Below are 17,740 nucleotides of genomic sequence, written 5' to 3' on the forward strand. Positions count from 1 at the left end.
GCTCATGCCGCCCCACAGACTGAAAAACTTAGGAAATAGTATTGAGAAATCTGGGGCAGTACCAGGGAGGGGGGAGCCCATGGGGAGTGGAGGGCTGGGCTGAGGAGGTAGAAAGGCGGGAGCTAGATAAAAGGCAGCCTCCAGCAAGCTCTGCTCACTCCTCCCCCCCTTCTCCCTCCATCTCTCCGTCCCTCCGTCCCTCCGTCCCTCCGTCCCTTCACTGTCCTGGCACCATGCATCCCACCTCGGGTCCCAGTCTGCTGCTGCTGCTGGCCAGTCTCCCCCTGGCCCTGGGGGACCCCATGTGAGTAGTCACAGCCCGACACCGAACAAGGCTGCTTCTGAGATGGGAGTGGGCATTTGTGGGTACAGGTCCCTGCAGGTTTTAGGGCGCATGCGCGGTGTTGGGTGTTTCTGTGGACGGGAAGTTTGGACTTCATAGGATCTGGGAGTTTGTAGTTTCAGGATTTAAGGGTTTAGAGATTTCGTATGGGTGTATGTGAATGAGGAGGTGGAGTTGGTTGTATTTATAGGTCTGGGGTGCTAGAGGTTTAGGGAGAAGTTTAGGGTGTTCCAGGGTTGAGTGTTTAGAGACTTGGGGTGTTTAAAGATTTAGGGGTTAGGGCTCCCAGAGTTGGTGGTTTGGATTTGGAGGTTCAGGAGTTGATGGGATTTGAAGCCCCTGAGCTGTCTGCCGGTCACCAGATTCCCTGTGGGACCAGGGGCTGGGGCAGAGCGCTGACCCAGATAGGGCTGGCATCTCGGGCTCCAGGCATGACAGCTCCATGGCCTGTGCTCCCCTCCGGCAGGTATTCCATGATCACCCCCAACATCCTGCGTCTGGAGAGCGAGGAGATGGTGGTGCTGGAGGCCCACGAAGGGCAAGGGAATATACCAGTCGCCGTCACCGTTCACGACTTCCCGGCCAAGAGACAAGTGCTGTCCAGCGAAAACACCGAGCTGAACAGTGCCAATGGCTACCTGGGCACCGTCACCATAAAGGTGGACACGCACGGAAGCCCAGCCCCGCTGACACCCCACCCCCTCTTTGAGTGCTCCCCCTGCTGAGCCCCTCCTCCCTCTCTGAGCCCCACCCACTCTGAGCCCGGCCCCTTCTGTCTGAGTCTCCTTCCCATTCTGAACCCCTCCCCTCTCTGAATCTCCGCCCATTTTGAGTCCCTCCCTTTTCTGAGCCCCTCCCGCTGCTTCTTCCATTGCTTTCTCTGAAGTGCCTCCACCTTTTTTTTTCAACTTTTTGTTTTATATTGGAGTATAGTTGATTAACAATGTTGTGATAATTTCAGGTGTACAGCAAAGTGATTCAGTGATACATACACATGTATATATTCTTTTTCAGATTCTTTTCCCATTTAGGTTGTTACATAATATTGAGCAGGGCTCCCTGTGCTATACATAGCCCCCTTATCTCTCTCAACTCCACCCCCTTCCAAGCCGGACCATCTCTGAGCCCCTCCCCATTTCTGAGCCCATCCCCTCCAAGCCCCTCCCCCTCTAAGCCCTCTCTCCTTCAGAGCCCCTCCCCTCTCTGAGTCTCCTCCTCTTTCGGAGTCCCCTTCCCGTTCTGAGCTCTCCCTCCTCTGAGCCCCCTGTCTGATTCCCACTGCCCATCCTTCCCTCTGACTCCCACCCCCTCTCTTGCCCTTGCCTTCTCTCCAAGTACCCTTTTTTTCCCCAAACCTGGGCAAACAAGGGAGACCAGAAGTGATGGGCAGGCTCTGTTGTGAAGAGGGGTAGGTGTGGATCCAGCCAAAGGCAAGGGGCCCTAGAGCACACGCCTAATAATCCCCTGGTTCATGCCCAGATCCCGGCCAGCAAGGAGTTAAAATCAGACACGGGGCACAAATTCGTGACTGTCCAGGCGGACTTCGGGAACGTCCTGGTGGAGAAGGTGGTGCTGATCAGCCTTCAGAGCGGGTACCTCTTCATCCAGACGGACAAGACCATCTACACCCCAGGCTCCACGGGTAAGGGTCTGGGGGTGGCTGGAGAGGGCCGGGGGCAGAGCTGGGGGGAGGGGCAGGGCCTCACCCAGCTCTCCCTTTCTCTCCCGCCTCTTCTCAGTCCTCTATCGGATCTTCACCGTTGACCACAAGCTGCTGCCCGTGGGCCAGACAGTTATCGTCAGCATTGAGGTACCAGCCAACCGGGGCCCCAGACCTACCCGGGGCAGAGACTCGGGGGGAGACAAAGAGATAGAGACAGAGAAAGAAGACACCGGTAAAGGCCCAGCAGCAGAGACCTAAAGGCAAAGAAATATGTAGAGGCACACAGATGGGGAGACGGGGCGGGGACCCAGGGGGACTACGTGGAGAGATGCTTGCGCCCGTGGATTCTGGGTCCCGATAAACCCCTGGTCACTGTTGGACTCTGGGCAGGTCACTTCACCTTTCCAAGTCTCCGTTTCCTCATCTGAAGATTGGGATAATGACAGACGCTAATTCTATGTAGTCTGTTCCGGCTAGTGCAGCCAGAGGGCGCTTGTGAGCACCCCTCCTCTGCCCGCAGCGCTCCAGTGCTCCCCACCTCCCTCGGGGTAAAAGCCCAAATCCTCCCCGCTGCCCACTAGGCCCGGCCTACCTACCACGTCTCCTCCCTGCCCTCACCTCCTCCCTGTCTCCCCCTCGCTCACTCTGCTCCAGCCACACGGGCCTCCTCACTGTTCCTCCAACAACCCAGGCACAGTCTGCCCCAGGACCTTTGCACAGGCTATTCCCCCTACCCAAAAAACCCTCTTCCTCCAAATTTCCACACAGCTTGCTCCATCACCTCCTTCAAGTCTTTGCTCAAATATCACCAGTGTCCCAGTTCTACAGTGAGACCTCTCTGAGCGCCCCATAAAATTGCAACACCCCCTCTCTCCCCCGCCCCCCAACCCCCCCCCAACACACACACATGCACACACACACTCCACTCTCATTTTCCCTTCCTCCACTCTTATTTTCCCTTCCTGGCCATCTCCCTTTAGCATCTTCTAAATTGGATTTATTCATTTGTTAATTGCACCTTCCCCCAACATCCATTGAACCTAAAGCGTGTTGACACCACGCTTGGCAGGTAGTAGGGTAAATAAAAACTTACTGGAAGAAGGGAGAGAGGGAAGGAGAGGGGAGAAAGAAGCAGGGAGCGATGGGCAGGGAAAAACAAGTGTAGGAGGAAGGGAGAGAGAAGGAAGGGAAGGAATGGAGCATGTGCTCCTCATGGGATCTTGGTGAGTATGTACTGAGATCACACAAACCTAACAGGGACCAGGTTCTGAAGGCTGTGAGCTGGCCTTAGGGATTGTGGGATCTGCGGGGAACAGAGAACACAGCACACACCTCCTCTAAAGGCACAGAGCTGCCCAGCTCCCATGAAATGTCACCTTGTGCCAACAGGAGCACGTTATCCACAATTACCCCAGTTTCCAAGAGAAGCCAGAACACCAGATTTCTATGTGATGTCTCCTGTTGTTGGCAACGAATAAAATCATATGTGTATTAGGTCAAGCCACGCGCCATTGCTATGCTTTAGGTCAAAAAAGGAGAATGTGGGCAATTATGTGTGATTTATACAAATCAAATGCTTAGTGCAGGGTCCTGCACCTACTAAAAGTAGGTGATAAATGCTAGTTTTTATTAGTCTTCAGAGAGACACTGATCACCATGAGCTCTTGCCTATATTAACATGTCCCAAACCAGTGACATAGGAGCTATAATTATCTCCATTTTCTAGATGTGCACACTGAGCACAGAGAGGTTAGGTAACTTGCCCACGTCACACAGCTTGTAAGTGGCACAGTGGGGATTTGAACCCAGGCTGACTGGCTCAGGTGCATGTTCTTAACCATTGCCCTTGTAGACATGACACAGAGTGTCCAGACACAGAGAGGGAGGGGAGAGCCAAAGGGCTAAGCCTGGTCTCTGAAGAGCCATTTCTCTCCCTGTCTCCCCACAGACCCCCGATGGCATTCCCATCAAGCGGGACTCCCTGTCTTCTCACAACCAGTTTGGCATCTTGGCCTTGTCTTGGAACATCCCAGAGCTGGTCAAGTATGTCAGGCCCTCCAGGAGGGGGTTCAGGGCTCCCCTACCCCAGGAGAGGGAGTGGGGGGCTGCTAGGTCTGGTCAGATCACTAGCCTGCTTTCGCCACAGCATGGGGCAGTGGAAGATCAAAGCCCACTACGAAGATTCTCCGCAGCAGGTCTTCTCTGCTGAGTTTGAGGTGAAGGAGTACGGTAAGAGGAGCAGGGAGCCGGGAGCCGTGGGTGGGGCGTGGGGAAGGAGCGGGGAGCGCATAATTCTGGGCCCAATGCTCGCTCACTCCCCACCACGATCTGTTCCCCCAGTGCTGCCCAGTTTTGAGGTCCAAGTGGAGCCTGAAGAGAAATTCTACTACATCGATGACCCAGATGGCCTGAAGGTCAACATCATTGCCAGGTGAGGGACAGGGGAGGCGGCCAGGGGAGGGACCAGCTAGGGGGAGGGGTTCAGCCACAGCCAACCGAAGTTTGGAGGAAGACTCATCTTTTTAAGGAGGGGAGAATCTGAGACTCTCCCCGCCTCACAGGTTCTTGTATGGGGAGAATGTGGATGGGACAGCTTTCGTCATCTTTGGAGTCCAGGATGGTGACCGGAGGATTTCATTGGCCCACTCCCTCACCCGTGTTCCGGTACCTAACGGAAGCCCCCTCGAAGTCTCCTCCACTCTGAACACATCTCTCCTGTCCCCGTCAACGCCCCTCCCTCACCTAAGCCCCCCTCCCCATCCCACCCCCGCCTCCGCTGAGCCTTCACTGTCTCCCCCAGATCACTGACGGTAACGGGGAGGCCAAACTGCAACGACGGGTCTTGCTGAACGGGGTACAGCCCTCCCAAGCCAATGCCCTAGTGGGCAAGTCCTTATATGTGTCCGTCACCGTCATCCTGCACTCAGGTGAGGCCAGGCTGAGGGCAGAGGCCCAGCACCACCGTACGGTCCAGTCTGAGATGGGAGGCCCAGAAGGAAGGCAGGGTCCAGTCTGACAGGGATGGCCCAGTCTGCGGCACAAGACCCAGTCTGAGAGGGGAGGCCTGGTCTGAGGGTGGATGTTCAGAATGAAGGTGGGATCCAGTTTATGGGGGAGATGCAGTCCGAGGAAAGAGGCCCAGTATGAAGGCAGAGTCCAATCTGAGGGGGGGGAGGCCTGGTCCTGAGGGGTGGCCCAGGAGCCCAGCCTCACGATTGGCCCCCCTCAGGCAGCGACATGGTGGAGGCAGAGCGTACCGGGATCCCCATCGTGACCTCCCCCTACCAGATCCACTTCACCAAGACCCCCAAGTTCTTCAAACCCGCCATGCCCTTCGACCTCATGGTGAGACCCAGGGCGGGGCTGCAACCCCCCTCCACTGCTCCTGAGCACGGCCATGCCTCTGGGTCTGCCTGAACCCCCTCCACCTGGCCTGCACCCACAGGTGTTCGTGACGAACCCCGACGGCTCCCCTGCCCGCCACATCCCGGTAGTGACCCAGGGCAGCAACGTGCAGTCCCTGACCCAGGAGGATGGTGTGGCCAAGCTAAGCATCAACACACTCAACAACCGGCAGCCCATGACCATCACCGTGAGTCCAGGCCAGCCTCGTGACCCCACACCCGGAGACAGGGGGCTTGATTTTGTAGAGCAGGGGCCTGACATTTGCACAAAGGGATCCTGTCCTGGACGTACAGGGGAGGTCCTTTCATTTGCATAAAGGGATGTACCATCCACAGAGAGTTGTTTTCATTTACATAGAAGGGCTCTTGTTTTTACTTTATTTTATTGAAGTATAGTTGATTTACAACGTTGTGTTAATTTCTGCTGTACAGCAAAGTGATTCAGTTATATATATATATGACTGAACATATATATATAACTGTATATATATATATATGTATATACCTTCTTTTTCATATTCTTTCCCATTATGGTTTATCACAGGAAATTGTATATAGTTCCCTGTGCTATACAGGACGACCTTGGTGTTTATCCATCCTATATATATATATAGTAGTTTGCATGCATAGAAGGGTTCTCATCTGCACAGCAGGGTCCTACCTTCTGCCTAGACATCTTATAAGGACCCTTGCAATGGCATTGGGCTCACCTGGATGATCCCATCTCCTCCCCATTTCCTCAAGATCCTTAACCTAATCTCATCTGCAAAGTCTCTCTTGCCACCTAAAATACCATATTCCCTGGTCCCAGGGATATGGGTGTGGACACCTCTGGGGGGGCCAGCATGCATCCGTCTTTCCTTACCCAGGTACGCACACAGAAGGAGAATATCCCAGCGGCGCGACAGGCGAGCAGGACCATGCAGGCCCTACCCTACAACACCCAGGGCAACTCCAACAACTACCTACACCTCTCTGTGCCCCGAGTGGAGCTCAAGCCTGGGGAGACTCTCAACGTCAACTTCCACCTGCGCACGGACCCCAGCCACCAAGCCAAGATCCGCTACTACACTTACTTGGTCTGTGGCTTCCTAGAACCCCCAGCACCCCCCGGAAGCCCTCCTCCGCCATCCCGGCTCCCCCCACCCCCCGCATCCTCCCTCTTACCTTTCCGATACTTATACCAACCTGTTCTCCCCAGGTCATGAACAAGGGGAAGCTGTTGAAGGTGGGGCGGCAGGTACGAGAGCCCGGCCAGGACCTGGTGGTGTTGCCCATGACCATCACAACGGACTTCATCCCTTCCTTCCGCCTGGTAGCCTATTACACGCTGATCAACAGCAACGGCCAGAGGGAGGTGGTGGCCGACTCCGTATGGGTGGACGTCAGGGACTCATGTGTGGGCACGGTAAGCTTTGTGGCATCTCTCTGTGCCCATCTGGGGACTCTCCACCTGGCTGTCCCTTTCCCCATCTTGGGCCCTCTGGCTCTGTCTCTCTCCAACTCTTTTTTTAAATTTTTAAATTTATTTTATCTTATTATTTATTTATTTATTCTGGCCGTGTTGGGTCTTCGTTGCTGCGCTCGGGCTTTTCTCTAGTTGCGGCGAGCTGGGGCTACTCTTTGTGGCGGTGCGCGGGCTTCTCATTGCGGTGGCTTCTCTTGTTGCGGAGCACGGGCTCTAGGCGTGTGGGCTTCAGTAGTTGTGGCACATGGGCTCAGTAGTTGTGGCACACGGGCTTAGTTGCTCCGCGGCATGTGGGATCTTCCCGGACCAGGGCTTGAACCTGTGTCCCCTGCGTTGGCAGGTGGATTCTTAACCGCTGCGCCACCAGGGAAACCCTCTCTCCAACCTTCTGAATCTGTTCCTCTCCCCCATTTGCAGGGTTCCTGCCTCTCTCTTCTTCTTTTCTTCCCTTTCTGTTTCAGTCTCGGTATCTTTTTTTCTTCCAGTTTTATTGAGATGTAATTGACATACAGCACTAAGTTTAAGATGTAGAACATAATGATTTGACTTACGTACATCATGAAATGATCACCACAATAAGTTGAGTGATCGTCCATCATCTCATAGAGGTACAGAATTAAAGAAATAGAAAAAATAATTTTTTCCCTTGTGGTGAAAACTCAGGGTTTCCTCTAATGACTTTCATCTATAACGTACAGCAGCGTTAATTATATATATTTGCATCTTGTACATTACACCCCTGGTACTTATTCATCTTACAACTGGAAGTTTGTACCTTTTAACCACCTTCGTTCAATTCCCCCTCCCCTTACCTCTGGTAACCACAAATCTGATCTCTTTTTCTGAGTCTGTTTGTTTGTCGTGAAGTATAATTGACCTACATCACTATGTTAGTTCCTGGTATACAACATAGTGATTCGATATTTCTCTACGTTTCAAAGTGTTCACCACGATGAGTCTAGTGAGTGACCGTGTGTCACCATCCAGAGATACTACGTGGTTATCGACTATATTCCCCACACTGTACATTTCATCCCCAAGACTCATTTATTTTGTAACTGGAAGCTTGTACTCAGTATCTCTCTTGCTCCTGGTTTTCTCTCTTTTCTTGACTTTCTGCCTGATGCCGGTTCTGCCTGCCTCCCTTCCTCTCTCTCCTCTTTCAGTCCAGCCCAGGACCTCCTTTGTCTTTGGCTTCCAGAGACCAGGGCCTTGCAGGGCTGACTTCTCCCTCCCTCCCCTCCAAACCTCCCCCTACCCCACCCCGCCCCTGACCATAGCTGGTGGTGAAAAATGGCGGGAAGGAAGAGAGGCACCATCGGCCTGGGCAACAGATAACCCTGAAGATCGAGGCTGACCAGGGGTCCCGAGTGGGGCTGGTGGCCGTGGACAAGGGTGTGTTTGTGCTGAATAAGAAGAACAAATTGACCCAGAGTAAGGTATGCTCCCGCGTCACAGAGGTTGGTTTGGAGATGGCGTTGGGTTAAGGTGGGAATGGCGCTGGTGGGAACAAATGGGTTTGAGTGTGGGTTGAGTGTAGAGGTCTGAATGGACGCAGATACGGGGATGGGTTGAAGTCAAGTTGACGATGAGAATGTGGATGGACAAGGGTCCAAGCTGGGGATGGTCCCGGGGGTGGACACAGCTCCAGGTCTAACTCCAGATGGTCCACCATGGCTGGCCAGCCTGGGGACCAGGATGAGGATGGATGAGGTGGGGTTGGATGGACGTGTTGGCCGGTCGGTGGAGGCACGGCTGACCCGATCTCGCCACATTCTCGGCCTCCACTCCCCCCTGCAGATCTGGGACATAGTGGAGAAGGCAGACATTGGCTGCACCCCAGGCAGTGGAAGTGACTATGCCGGCGTCTTCACGGATGCAGGGCTGGCCCTCAAGACCAGCAAAGGCCTACAGACCGCCCAGAGGGCAGGTGAGGATGCAGCCAGCAGCAGGGCTAGGGAGGGACAGGGCCTCCATCTCCCAGATACTGAGAACAGGTTAAGGGCAGCGCTCTGGGATGGGGGTGGGGGTATTGAAGTCCCGCCTCCACCACCATCTAGCAAATTACTTCTTTCGGAGCCTCAGTTTCTGCATCTGTCAAATGGGAGCAATAACACCCCGACCTCACGGGGGACTACTGTGGGGAGGAAACCAAGGACACACAGTAGGTGCCTAACCCATCTGATTCCTGGTCCACCCGCCTTTAGATCCTCAGTGCCCGAAACCAGCCGCCCGCCGACGCCGCTCGGTGCAGCTCATGGAAAAGAGGATGGATAAAGGTGGGAGCCCTCCTTCGGCGCTCGCCCACCGCTTCCCACCCGAGATCCAGCCCCTACGGGATCCCAGACGGAGAGGGAGGGGGAGGACCTGGCCGTGGGGAAGTTCTCCCTGGGGTCTGTCCTGAGGGCCTCCTGCTTCGAGGCCCGGGCTGAGGGCGCGTGGGGCGGGGGATCTGTGCTCCCACAGCGGGTCAGTACAACAAGGAGCTGCGCAAGTGCTGTGAGGACGGTATGCGGGACAACCCCATGAAGTTCCCGTGCCAGCGCCGGGCCCAGTTCATCCTGCAAGGCGACGCATGCGTGAAGGCCTTCCTGGACTGCTGCGAATACATCGCCCGGCTGCGGCTGCAGCACGGCCGCGACGGGACCCTGGAGCTGGCCAGGAGTGAGTCCGGCAGCAGGGAGGCGGCCCCTGTCCAAGGGAGGAGGAGGTGCCTGTCCAAGGGGGGAGGAGGTGCCTGTCCAAGGGAGGAGGAGGTGCCTGTCCAAGGGGGGAGGTGCCTTCCAAGGGGGGAGGAGGTGCCTGTCCAAGGGGGAAGGAGGTGCCTGTCCAAGGGGGGAGGAGGTGCCTATCCAAGGGAGGAGGTGCCTGTCCAAGGGGGGAGGAGGTGCCTGTCCAAGGGGGGAGGAGGTGCCTATCCAAGGGAGGAGGTGCCTGTCCAAGGGGGGAGGAGGTGCCTGTCCAAGGGAGGAGGAGGTGCCTATCCAAGGGAGGAGGTGCCTGTCCAAGGGGGGAGGAGGTGCCTGTCCAAGGGGGGAGGAGGTGCCTATCCAAGGGAGGAGGTGCCTGTCCAAGGGGGGAGGAGGTGCCTGTCCAAGGGAGGAGGAGGTGCCTATCCAAGGGAGGAGGTGCCTGTCCAAGGGGGGAGGAGGTGCCTGTCCAAGGGGGGAGGTGCCTGTCCAAGGGGGGAGGAGGTGCCTGTCCAAGGGGGAAGGAGGTGCCTGTCCAAGGGGGGAGGAGGTGCCTGTCCAAGGGGGGAGGAGGTGCCTGTCCAAGGGGGGAGGTGCCTGTCCAAGGGGGGAGGAGGTGCCTGTCCAAGGGGGGAGGTGCTTGTCCGAGGAGAGAGGAGGCGCCTGTCTGAGGAGGAAAGAAGCCTTCAGATGAGGAGCTAGGTGATTCAGGTCTGAGGGAAGAAGGACCCAGTCCAGTGGGGGACTAGGTCCTTCTTCCCTTGCCTGGGAGGCTCATCCTGAGGCAAAGGAATTTCCTGCCTGGGAGGATCATCCTGGCCCTGGCCCTGTCACTCTGAAGTTTGACCTTAGCAGTGCCCAGGACATCCATGGTCTGAGGGAACGTTCTAGATGATAGGGCTGGTCACACTAGTTGCCAATGGGAAGACTAAGATGGGTTCTAGCCTTGCCTTTACCAAAGAAAACTAATTAATGTTGCCTTCCAAAGAGAGGTGCCTAATTTATGCCTAATCAATGTTTATTCATTCATTCATTCATTCAGTTCTGGATGTACACACTTGAAACTTTATATCTCCGGCCACGTCAGTCTTAAGCAAAGCCAAGAGAAAATTCTCTTAGAAGCCCATTTCAAGCAAAACCAGAATGGTCTCCACCACAAAGTGGCATTTACAGAATTAACAAGAGTCCCCACTGCCATTGGCTGAGAGGCAGAGGACCCCGGTGTGAACTGATCCCTCCTTTTTTTAAACATCTTTTAATATGTCTTAATTAAGAGAAGGACTTTTCTGCCAGGATGGGCTTTGTCAAAACTGAATGTTTGCAGGCACCTCTCAAAGGCAGCCATTGCCAAAGTGGTCAAATAGGTCTAAATTCCTTTATCTGGAAAACTAGCAACTCCTCCAACCCTCCCCCCCTCCAAAGACACAAAGATTCCCAACACACATGAACAAAGACTTCTACCTTCAGTCTCTTTGCAAATTGCAATAACTAGACATGGTGCTCTCTGCTCCAGTGACCCAAGACTTTTCTTTCGCAAAGAGGAAATTTGGACAAAACTTCTGATTTACTGGGGTGTAATTTACACACATGGGTGGTTTTGTTTTGTTTTTTTTTAAATTTTATTTATTTATTTATTTATTTATTTATTTATTTATTTATTCGTTTATGGCTGTGTTGGGTCTTCGTTTCTGTGCGAGGGCTTTCTCTAGCTGTGGCAAGTGGGGGTCACTCTTCATCGCGGTGCGCGGGCCTCTCACTATTGCAGGCCCTACTGTTGCTGAGCACAGGCTCCAGACGCGCAGGCTCAGTAGTTGTGGCTTATGGGCCCAGCCGCTCCGCGGCATGTGGGATCTTCCCAGACCAGGGCTCGAACCCGTGTCCCCTGCATTGGCAGGCGGACTCTCAACCACTGTGCCACCAGGGAAGCCCCATGGGTGGTTTTTTGTTTGTTTTTTCCCAGCATTGTGTCATTTCTTTAGCCAATTGGGATGAGACAGAGGGTTGGTTAAAAGTTAGTACCCCAAGGGCACTTCGATGGATTATTCCAGAGTATGGGTGGATTTGGGCATCTATGGAATTCCACGTACTTTGTCGTTAGGCAGACCCAGAGCCAAATTAAAATCTGTTCATCATTTTTTGAGGAAAGCCCAGCCAGGGTTGAACTCTATTCATTCCAGCCCAGCTTCGTGCTGACGGGGTCAAGCTGGCTTTTAAAGGCCACCATCTCTTCAGCAATCTCCATCAAGTCTGGGGAACCTCTCAACTCACCCCGTTGCTTTCAGGATGGACTTAACCATCAGACACAGCAGGCATGGTGCTTGAGGGCCAATGATGCTTTTAGAGGCTCATTCATGCAAATGTTTTCGTTCCCTTGAAAATCAAAGATGGGAAAAAAAAAATCCATCCAGTTCAGTCTGGCTTATTTTCACCTTTCTACCAACAGAATTGTAAAATATGATATTTAATTTTTTTTATGGAGAAAGGAACCCCCAGAGGCAAATGTGCCTAGGGTCCCCGGAAGTGATCACGTGACCCTGGGTGTGTCGCTGCTAGGAATCCCTCCAGGGTATTATAGAGATAAATATCTAAAAGGGGAAGGCGGGGAAAGTGGGTCTGTTTTAACTCCCACCACCACTCCCCCCACCCCCGCAGGTGACCTGGATGATGAAATAATCCCGGAGGAGGACATCATTTCCCGAAGCCAGTTCCCAGAGAGCTGGCTGTGGACCATTGTTGAGGACCTTAAAGTCGCAGACAAAAATGGGTAAGGCTGGGGTACTCCCACTTCAGCCCACCCCCAGGCCAGCCCCGATCATCACCCCAGACTGGACATTGAGTTTGCATGCACCTCAATGCCCCCTCTTTTCTGGAATCATTGTGGAATCACACAACCTAGCCTAGAAGAGTTGGGGCTACCTACACGTGCCCACCCGCCAGCCCCCACCTCCAACCCTGTCCCTTGGGGCCCCTCCCTACCAGCTCTCCCCCTCCACCCTGCTAGGCATCTTCTAATGCCTCCCCTCCCCAATCCAGAATCTCCACGAAGCTCATGAACGTGTTTTTGAAAGACTCCATCACCACTTGGGAGATTCTGGCTGTGAGCTTGTCAGACAAGAAAGGTGAGAGAGGATGGTGGCCTGGTCCTCAGGTGGCCAGGACCCCAGAACCACCCGGGCATTTTCTCATTCAATCCTGACAGATCCTTTGTTTCCTGGTGGCTGGCACTTTCCCCTGGTTCCTGGAGAGGCATTAGAGTGTAGAATGTGACTGACATTGTGCTTTTTGTAAATAGATTTTAGTTTTAGTGCAGTTTTAGTTCAGAGCAAACTTGAGAGGACGGTGCAGAGATTTCCCGTATACCCCTTTCCCCACCACAGACACAGTCTCCCTCACCATCAACATCCCCCACCAGCATGGTGCATTTGTAACAATCGAAGGATGCATGGATACGTCATGATCACTGCAAGTTCTTAGCTGAGGTCAGGGTTCACTCTTGGTGCTGTACGTTCTATGGGTTTGGACAAATGTATAATGACATGTAACCACCATCATAGTATCATACAGAATGATTTACAGCAACAAAAACTTTGCAGGGGTGATGTTGCCATGATATTGGGTAAAGCAATTAAGAAAAAATAAAAGAGGAAGCGGGATGAAATGAGTGATTGAAACATTGGTGGTTAGATTGTGAAACACGACAAAAGAAGGTGTATGTGTACCCCCCCGCCCTCCCTCCCCACCGCCACCAAGGGCTGGGTGTGAGACCCTGACACACCCTAGCCAAATATGGATGACTTATAGCAGGTCTGAGAATGGGGCAAGGAGAGTGAGGCACTGACTTTGAATGCAAAATTAAGTGGGTGCCAAAAAACTCAGTCATCAAGATAAATCATATTTTCATGCAATAGTGTTTTTGGAAAAAAATCAAAATGAATGCAAAAAAACCCATGTTGTACAGAATATCCAAATTTTAAATATAAACCAGCACCATACCGAGCCATAATGGAGTTTGAGGCAAAAGGAAAGATGTGCCCCATATGCATGTTTTATGTATATTTTAAAGGTTAATTTTTTTCCAGAGCATTAAAGTAGTTGAAAAACTATTGAAAACACTAAAACATTTTAAAAATAGGTGTATTAAAACTCACAACATTAAGTGTATTTTATTTATACCGAACTCAGAATTTAATATACTCTAGTATAAGTGTGTTTAGTTGTAATTTATCATAAATTATACTTTATTATCATTTTACTTTCCTGGCTTCAAGATTTTCAAAATCTGCTTCTTTGCCTCTCTTGCTTCTAATGGAAGGAATTGCAATTTTCTGCTAACTTCTCTTGAACAAGTGATGATGGCAGATGAAACCATATACACAGAGCACATAGTTTTCCTTCTGCCTGAGACTCCAAAGCCACTCAGCACAGTTGTAGTTTGGGGCCCCCATCCCTGTTTCAAATCAGAGCATCTTCGTATTCGCCTGTTGTACATTTCCATATATCGAGATTCTGTGTGAGGTTTCCTTTACCTAAAAAAAAAAGTTCCTGCAGCTTGAAAAAAAAAAAAAAGGTTGAAAACCACGGTTAGATCCTTGCCCCTCAAAGCCTATTCCCTGGACCAGCTGCAAACTGGTAAAGTAGCTTTACCCAGGGAGTTTGTTAGACATTCAGAATCTTAGTCACTCCTGACAGGCTCAGCCAGAATGTGCATTTTATTACATGATCCCCGGGAGATTTGTATGGACATGAATGTTGGAAGAGTTCTTCCCTGCACCAGCATTTCTCAGTCTCATCCCTGATGTCATTCTGGGCTGGGTCATTCTTTGTGGCAGGGGACTGTCCTGTGCAATATAGGATGTTGGGTATCTTCATGGCTTCTACCTGCTAGATTCCAGTAGCAACGCATCTCCCTAGTTGTGACATCCAAAATGTCCCCAGATATTACCAAATGTCCCCGGGGGTGGGGTAGGGCAGAATCCCTGTGGTTTTTAGATCTTGCCTGTGATATCTTTTCAACATTATTAACTCTCTACATATTCTCTCATTTAATGCTCACAACTACCCTATAAGGTTGGTACTATGATTCTCCTACAAATGAGGACACTGAAGCCAGGGAAAGAAGGTGACTTGCCCAGGATCACAAGTGAACGAAACTTTCAGGATTCCAAACTTCAGAATAAAGACTGTAGCATCATAACCAATAGAACTTGAAATTTTTAGACTTGTGAGCTATTAGGAATTAAAGAGTCAGTAAGGTTAAAAGCAGGGAGCTTCCCAAGCCCAAGTGCCTGTGTCCAAATCCCAGGTCCTCCTCTGGTCAGCTGTGTGGCCTTAGTCAAGTTACCCAGCCTCTCTGTGCTCATCCATAAAATGGGCACAATAGAAATAGTACCTACTCAAAGTGTTGGGATTTTATAATAGTGATAACAGTACCTGACACATTGTAAATGTTCAATGAGTGTGAGCTATTATTTTTATTATTGGAGTCGAACATACTTTAGGGATCAAAGGGTAAATGCCTTTCGGAGATGCATAGATGCTTCCTTAAATGACACAAAGCAGGCATCAGAAGTCATTTCTTTCTTTCTTTTTTTTTTTAAATTGAGGTATAGTTGATTTACAGTGTTGTGTTAGTTTCTGGCGTTGTCATTTCTTTTTTAAAAAATATTTATTTATTTATTTACTCTTTGGCTGTGTGGGGTCTTAGTTGCAGCGTGGGCTCTTCGTTGTGGCGTGAGGGCTTCTTTCTAGTTGTGGAGTACTGGCTCCAGAGCACGTGGGCTCTCTAGTTGTGGCTTCCATGCTCAGTAGTTGCGGCTCACGGGCTTAGTTGCCCCGTGGCACGTGGGATCTTAGTTCCCAGACCAGGGATTGAACTCACGTCCCCTGCATTGGAAGGCGGATTCTTAACCACTGGCCCACCAGCGAAGTCCCTCATTTCTTTTTAACTAAGAGATTTTTAAAAAATGTATTAGGTTTTCAGAAACAATTGAGCAAAAAGTATAGAGAGGTGCCATGTACCCCTCTCTCCCCCAGATTCCCCTATTGTTAACATCCTGCATTAGTGTGGTACGTTTGTTATAATGGATGGGCCAATACTGATACATTATTATGAACTGAAGTCCATAGTTGGCATTAGGATTCACTCTTGGTGTTGTACATTCTATGGGTTTGGATAAATACATCATGACTTGTAGCCACTGTCAGAGTATCACGCAGAATAATTGTTTCACTGAAGTGACAGGAATTGTGTATCAGAAGTCATTCCTTTTTTGGTTCTCTTTCCATTCTTCCTTCCATCTCATTCAAGGAGAAAAGCTAAGTCTAGTGCAAGGATGTCTTCACCTTGTCTCTAATTCTTGTTTAACTCCTTTTTTTAAACAAAGAGAGAGTGGTCTAGCTTTCTGCGGACAACACAAGCTAACCAGTATTTAACAAAATCATTCTGTTTTCCTTGAGGTAACCTCCTGTTTATAGCACAAGAACCTGGGTTCTCATGCACCGTAGTAAATTAAATTTGAGTTTAAAAATGTAAATAGTAGGTAAGAAATGGTAAATTAAACCAGTGGCTATAGCAGACCCCCCGAGGGTGATGAGTAAATGACTGTAGATTGGGAAATAAGGATTTTGTTCAAGCCTCTGATTATTATTTTTTCTGCCATTGAAGAATACGAAAAATTATCAGATCTTCTTAGTTTTTCTTTTTTGGCAGTGCTGCGTGGCTTGTGGAATCTTAGTTCCCCAAGCAGGGATTGAACCCTGGTCCAATCAGGGATTGGCCCTCAGCAGTGAGAGCAGGGAGTCCTAACCACTGGACCGCCAGGGAATTCCCTCCAATCTTAATAGATTTCTTGGTGTAACATTATTATTAATGTGATAATGTTTTCACAAATTTCACTTGCATCGACACTTTGCTTACATTTAATCTGGTAACTGCTGTATCACAAGTAACCACTGTTTTTAAGCATCGTTTTGCTCGATGTTGTCAACAAAATTCAACTGAGTAAATCTGAAGATCTAATTGGGTTTGTTAAACAATTCATGAGCTGGGCAGCATCTTATCTGGCAAGCAGAGAGATACTCAGATGAGTTGTACAAAATGAAAGGTTTTTATAGAGTGAAGGGTAGGGCAAACAAGTCATCAGCAAGAGAAAAATTTCCTCATTGGAGGAAAGTAACAGTTCAGGTAAGACAGCTTCTCATTGGCTGAGCTGCAGTGTTTTCATTGGCTGGGCTTGTTGCTGGGCAGGAAGAAAATCTTCCTTCCTCCTGCTGTAGTAAGTTAATTGCACTTTCTGCTTGGGAGTGCAAACATCTCTTCCAGTTGGGGTCTGTAATTGAAGCTTCTTCCTGTTGGGATCTGTTGACATCTTCCTGTTTGGGATAACATCTTCCTGTTTGGTATAACTGAAGTGAGTGGTAGGACATCAGAGCTCCCTCTACAGGTCTTCCTTCTCCAATTTTAGATGAGGTGTCCTATTACTTTTTACAATGTAGATCAGCACTGTCCATTAGAAATATAATGCAAGCTGTGTATGTCATTTAAAATTTTCTGGTAGCCCCACAGAAATGGAGTAGATTAAATCAATTTTAATAATACATTTTATTTAATCCAAATATATCCAAAATATTATTATTTCAACACTTCGTAAAAATTTGCAAAACCACTACCACACTAATCATGTTACAATAGCAAATCTATTAATGTTTAAGAATAACCTATTAATATCTCAAAATTTTTAATCATGTATTTTATTTTTGTTTGTACTAAGCCTTCGAAATCTGCCATGTATTTTATACTGACAGTGCATCTAAATTAGGATGCTAGCTTTTCATTGAAAATACTCTGATCTGTATTTTGGGATCCATAAAATTTACAGCTGAAAAGGTAGATTGGCCCATCCAAGTTGTTCTAAACATACTTAAACTAAAAACTTTAAAAGTTTTCAAATCACTGAATCAAGCATCGTTTTTAAAATTGAGATATAATTCACATAACATGAAAGTCACCGTTTGAAAGTGAACAAGTCAGTGGTTTTTATTACATTCACAATGAGCATTGGTTTTTAAGTTTAAATCTAAGTTAATTAAAAGGAAATAAAAGTAGGAATCCAGTTCTCACTGGAGCTAGCCACATTTCAAGTGCCCAGTGACCACTTGGGGCTACCATTTTGG

The 17,740-nt window shown here is 50.0% G+C and overlaps 1 protein-coding gene across 1 annotated transcript in view; it reads left to right on the plus strand.

The window, feature by feature from the left end:
- The first annotated feature begins 149 nt into the window (after positions 1-149).
- Positions 150-17,740, plus strand: part of C3 (complement C3) — a 35,271-nt gene continuing 17,680 nt past the window's right edge. The window contains exons 1-19 of the mRNA XM_059918620.1: positions 150-304; positions 810-1,002; positions 1,823-1,985; positions 2,083-2,153; positions 3,955-4,049; positions 4,153-4,235; positions 4,347-4,437; positions 4,568-4,670; positions 4,807-4,933; positions 5,236-5,351; positions 5,452-5,598; positions 6,280-6,489; positions 6,612-6,818; positions 8,159-8,317; positions 8,679-8,808; positions 9,086-9,157; positions 9,345-9,542; positions 12,221-12,332; positions 12,602-12,687. Of these exons, the coding sequence (XP_059774603.1) occupies positions 234-304; positions 810-1,002; positions 1,823-1,985; positions 2,083-2,153; positions 3,955-4,049; positions 4,153-4,235; positions 4,347-4,437; positions 4,568-4,670; positions 4,807-4,933; positions 5,236-5,351; positions 5,452-5,598; positions 6,280-6,489; positions 6,612-6,818; positions 8,159-8,317; positions 8,679-8,808; positions 9,086-9,157; positions 9,345-9,542; positions 12,221-12,332; positions 12,602-12,687 (2,434 nt within the window). The 5' untranslated portion in view covers positions 150-233. The remainder of the gene's footprint in view (positions 305-809; positions 1,003-1,822; positions 1,986-2,082; positions 2,154-3,954; positions 4,050-4,152; positions 4,236-4,346; positions 4,438-4,567; positions 4,671-4,806; positions 4,934-5,235; positions 5,352-5,451; positions 5,599-6,279; positions 6,490-6,611; positions 6,819-8,158; positions 8,318-8,678; positions 8,809-9,085; positions 9,158-9,344; positions 9,543-12,220; positions 12,333-12,601; positions 12,688-17,740) is intronic.

Source organism: Balaenoptera ricei, chromosome 3 (genome assembly GCF_028023285.1).
Source record: "Balaenoptera ricei isolate mBalRic1 chromosome 3, mBalRic1.hap2, whole genome shotgun sequence".
Taxonomy (NCBI): domain Eukaryota; kingdom Metazoa; phylum Chordata; class Mammalia; order Artiodactyla; family Balaenopteridae; genus Balaenoptera; species Balaenoptera ricei.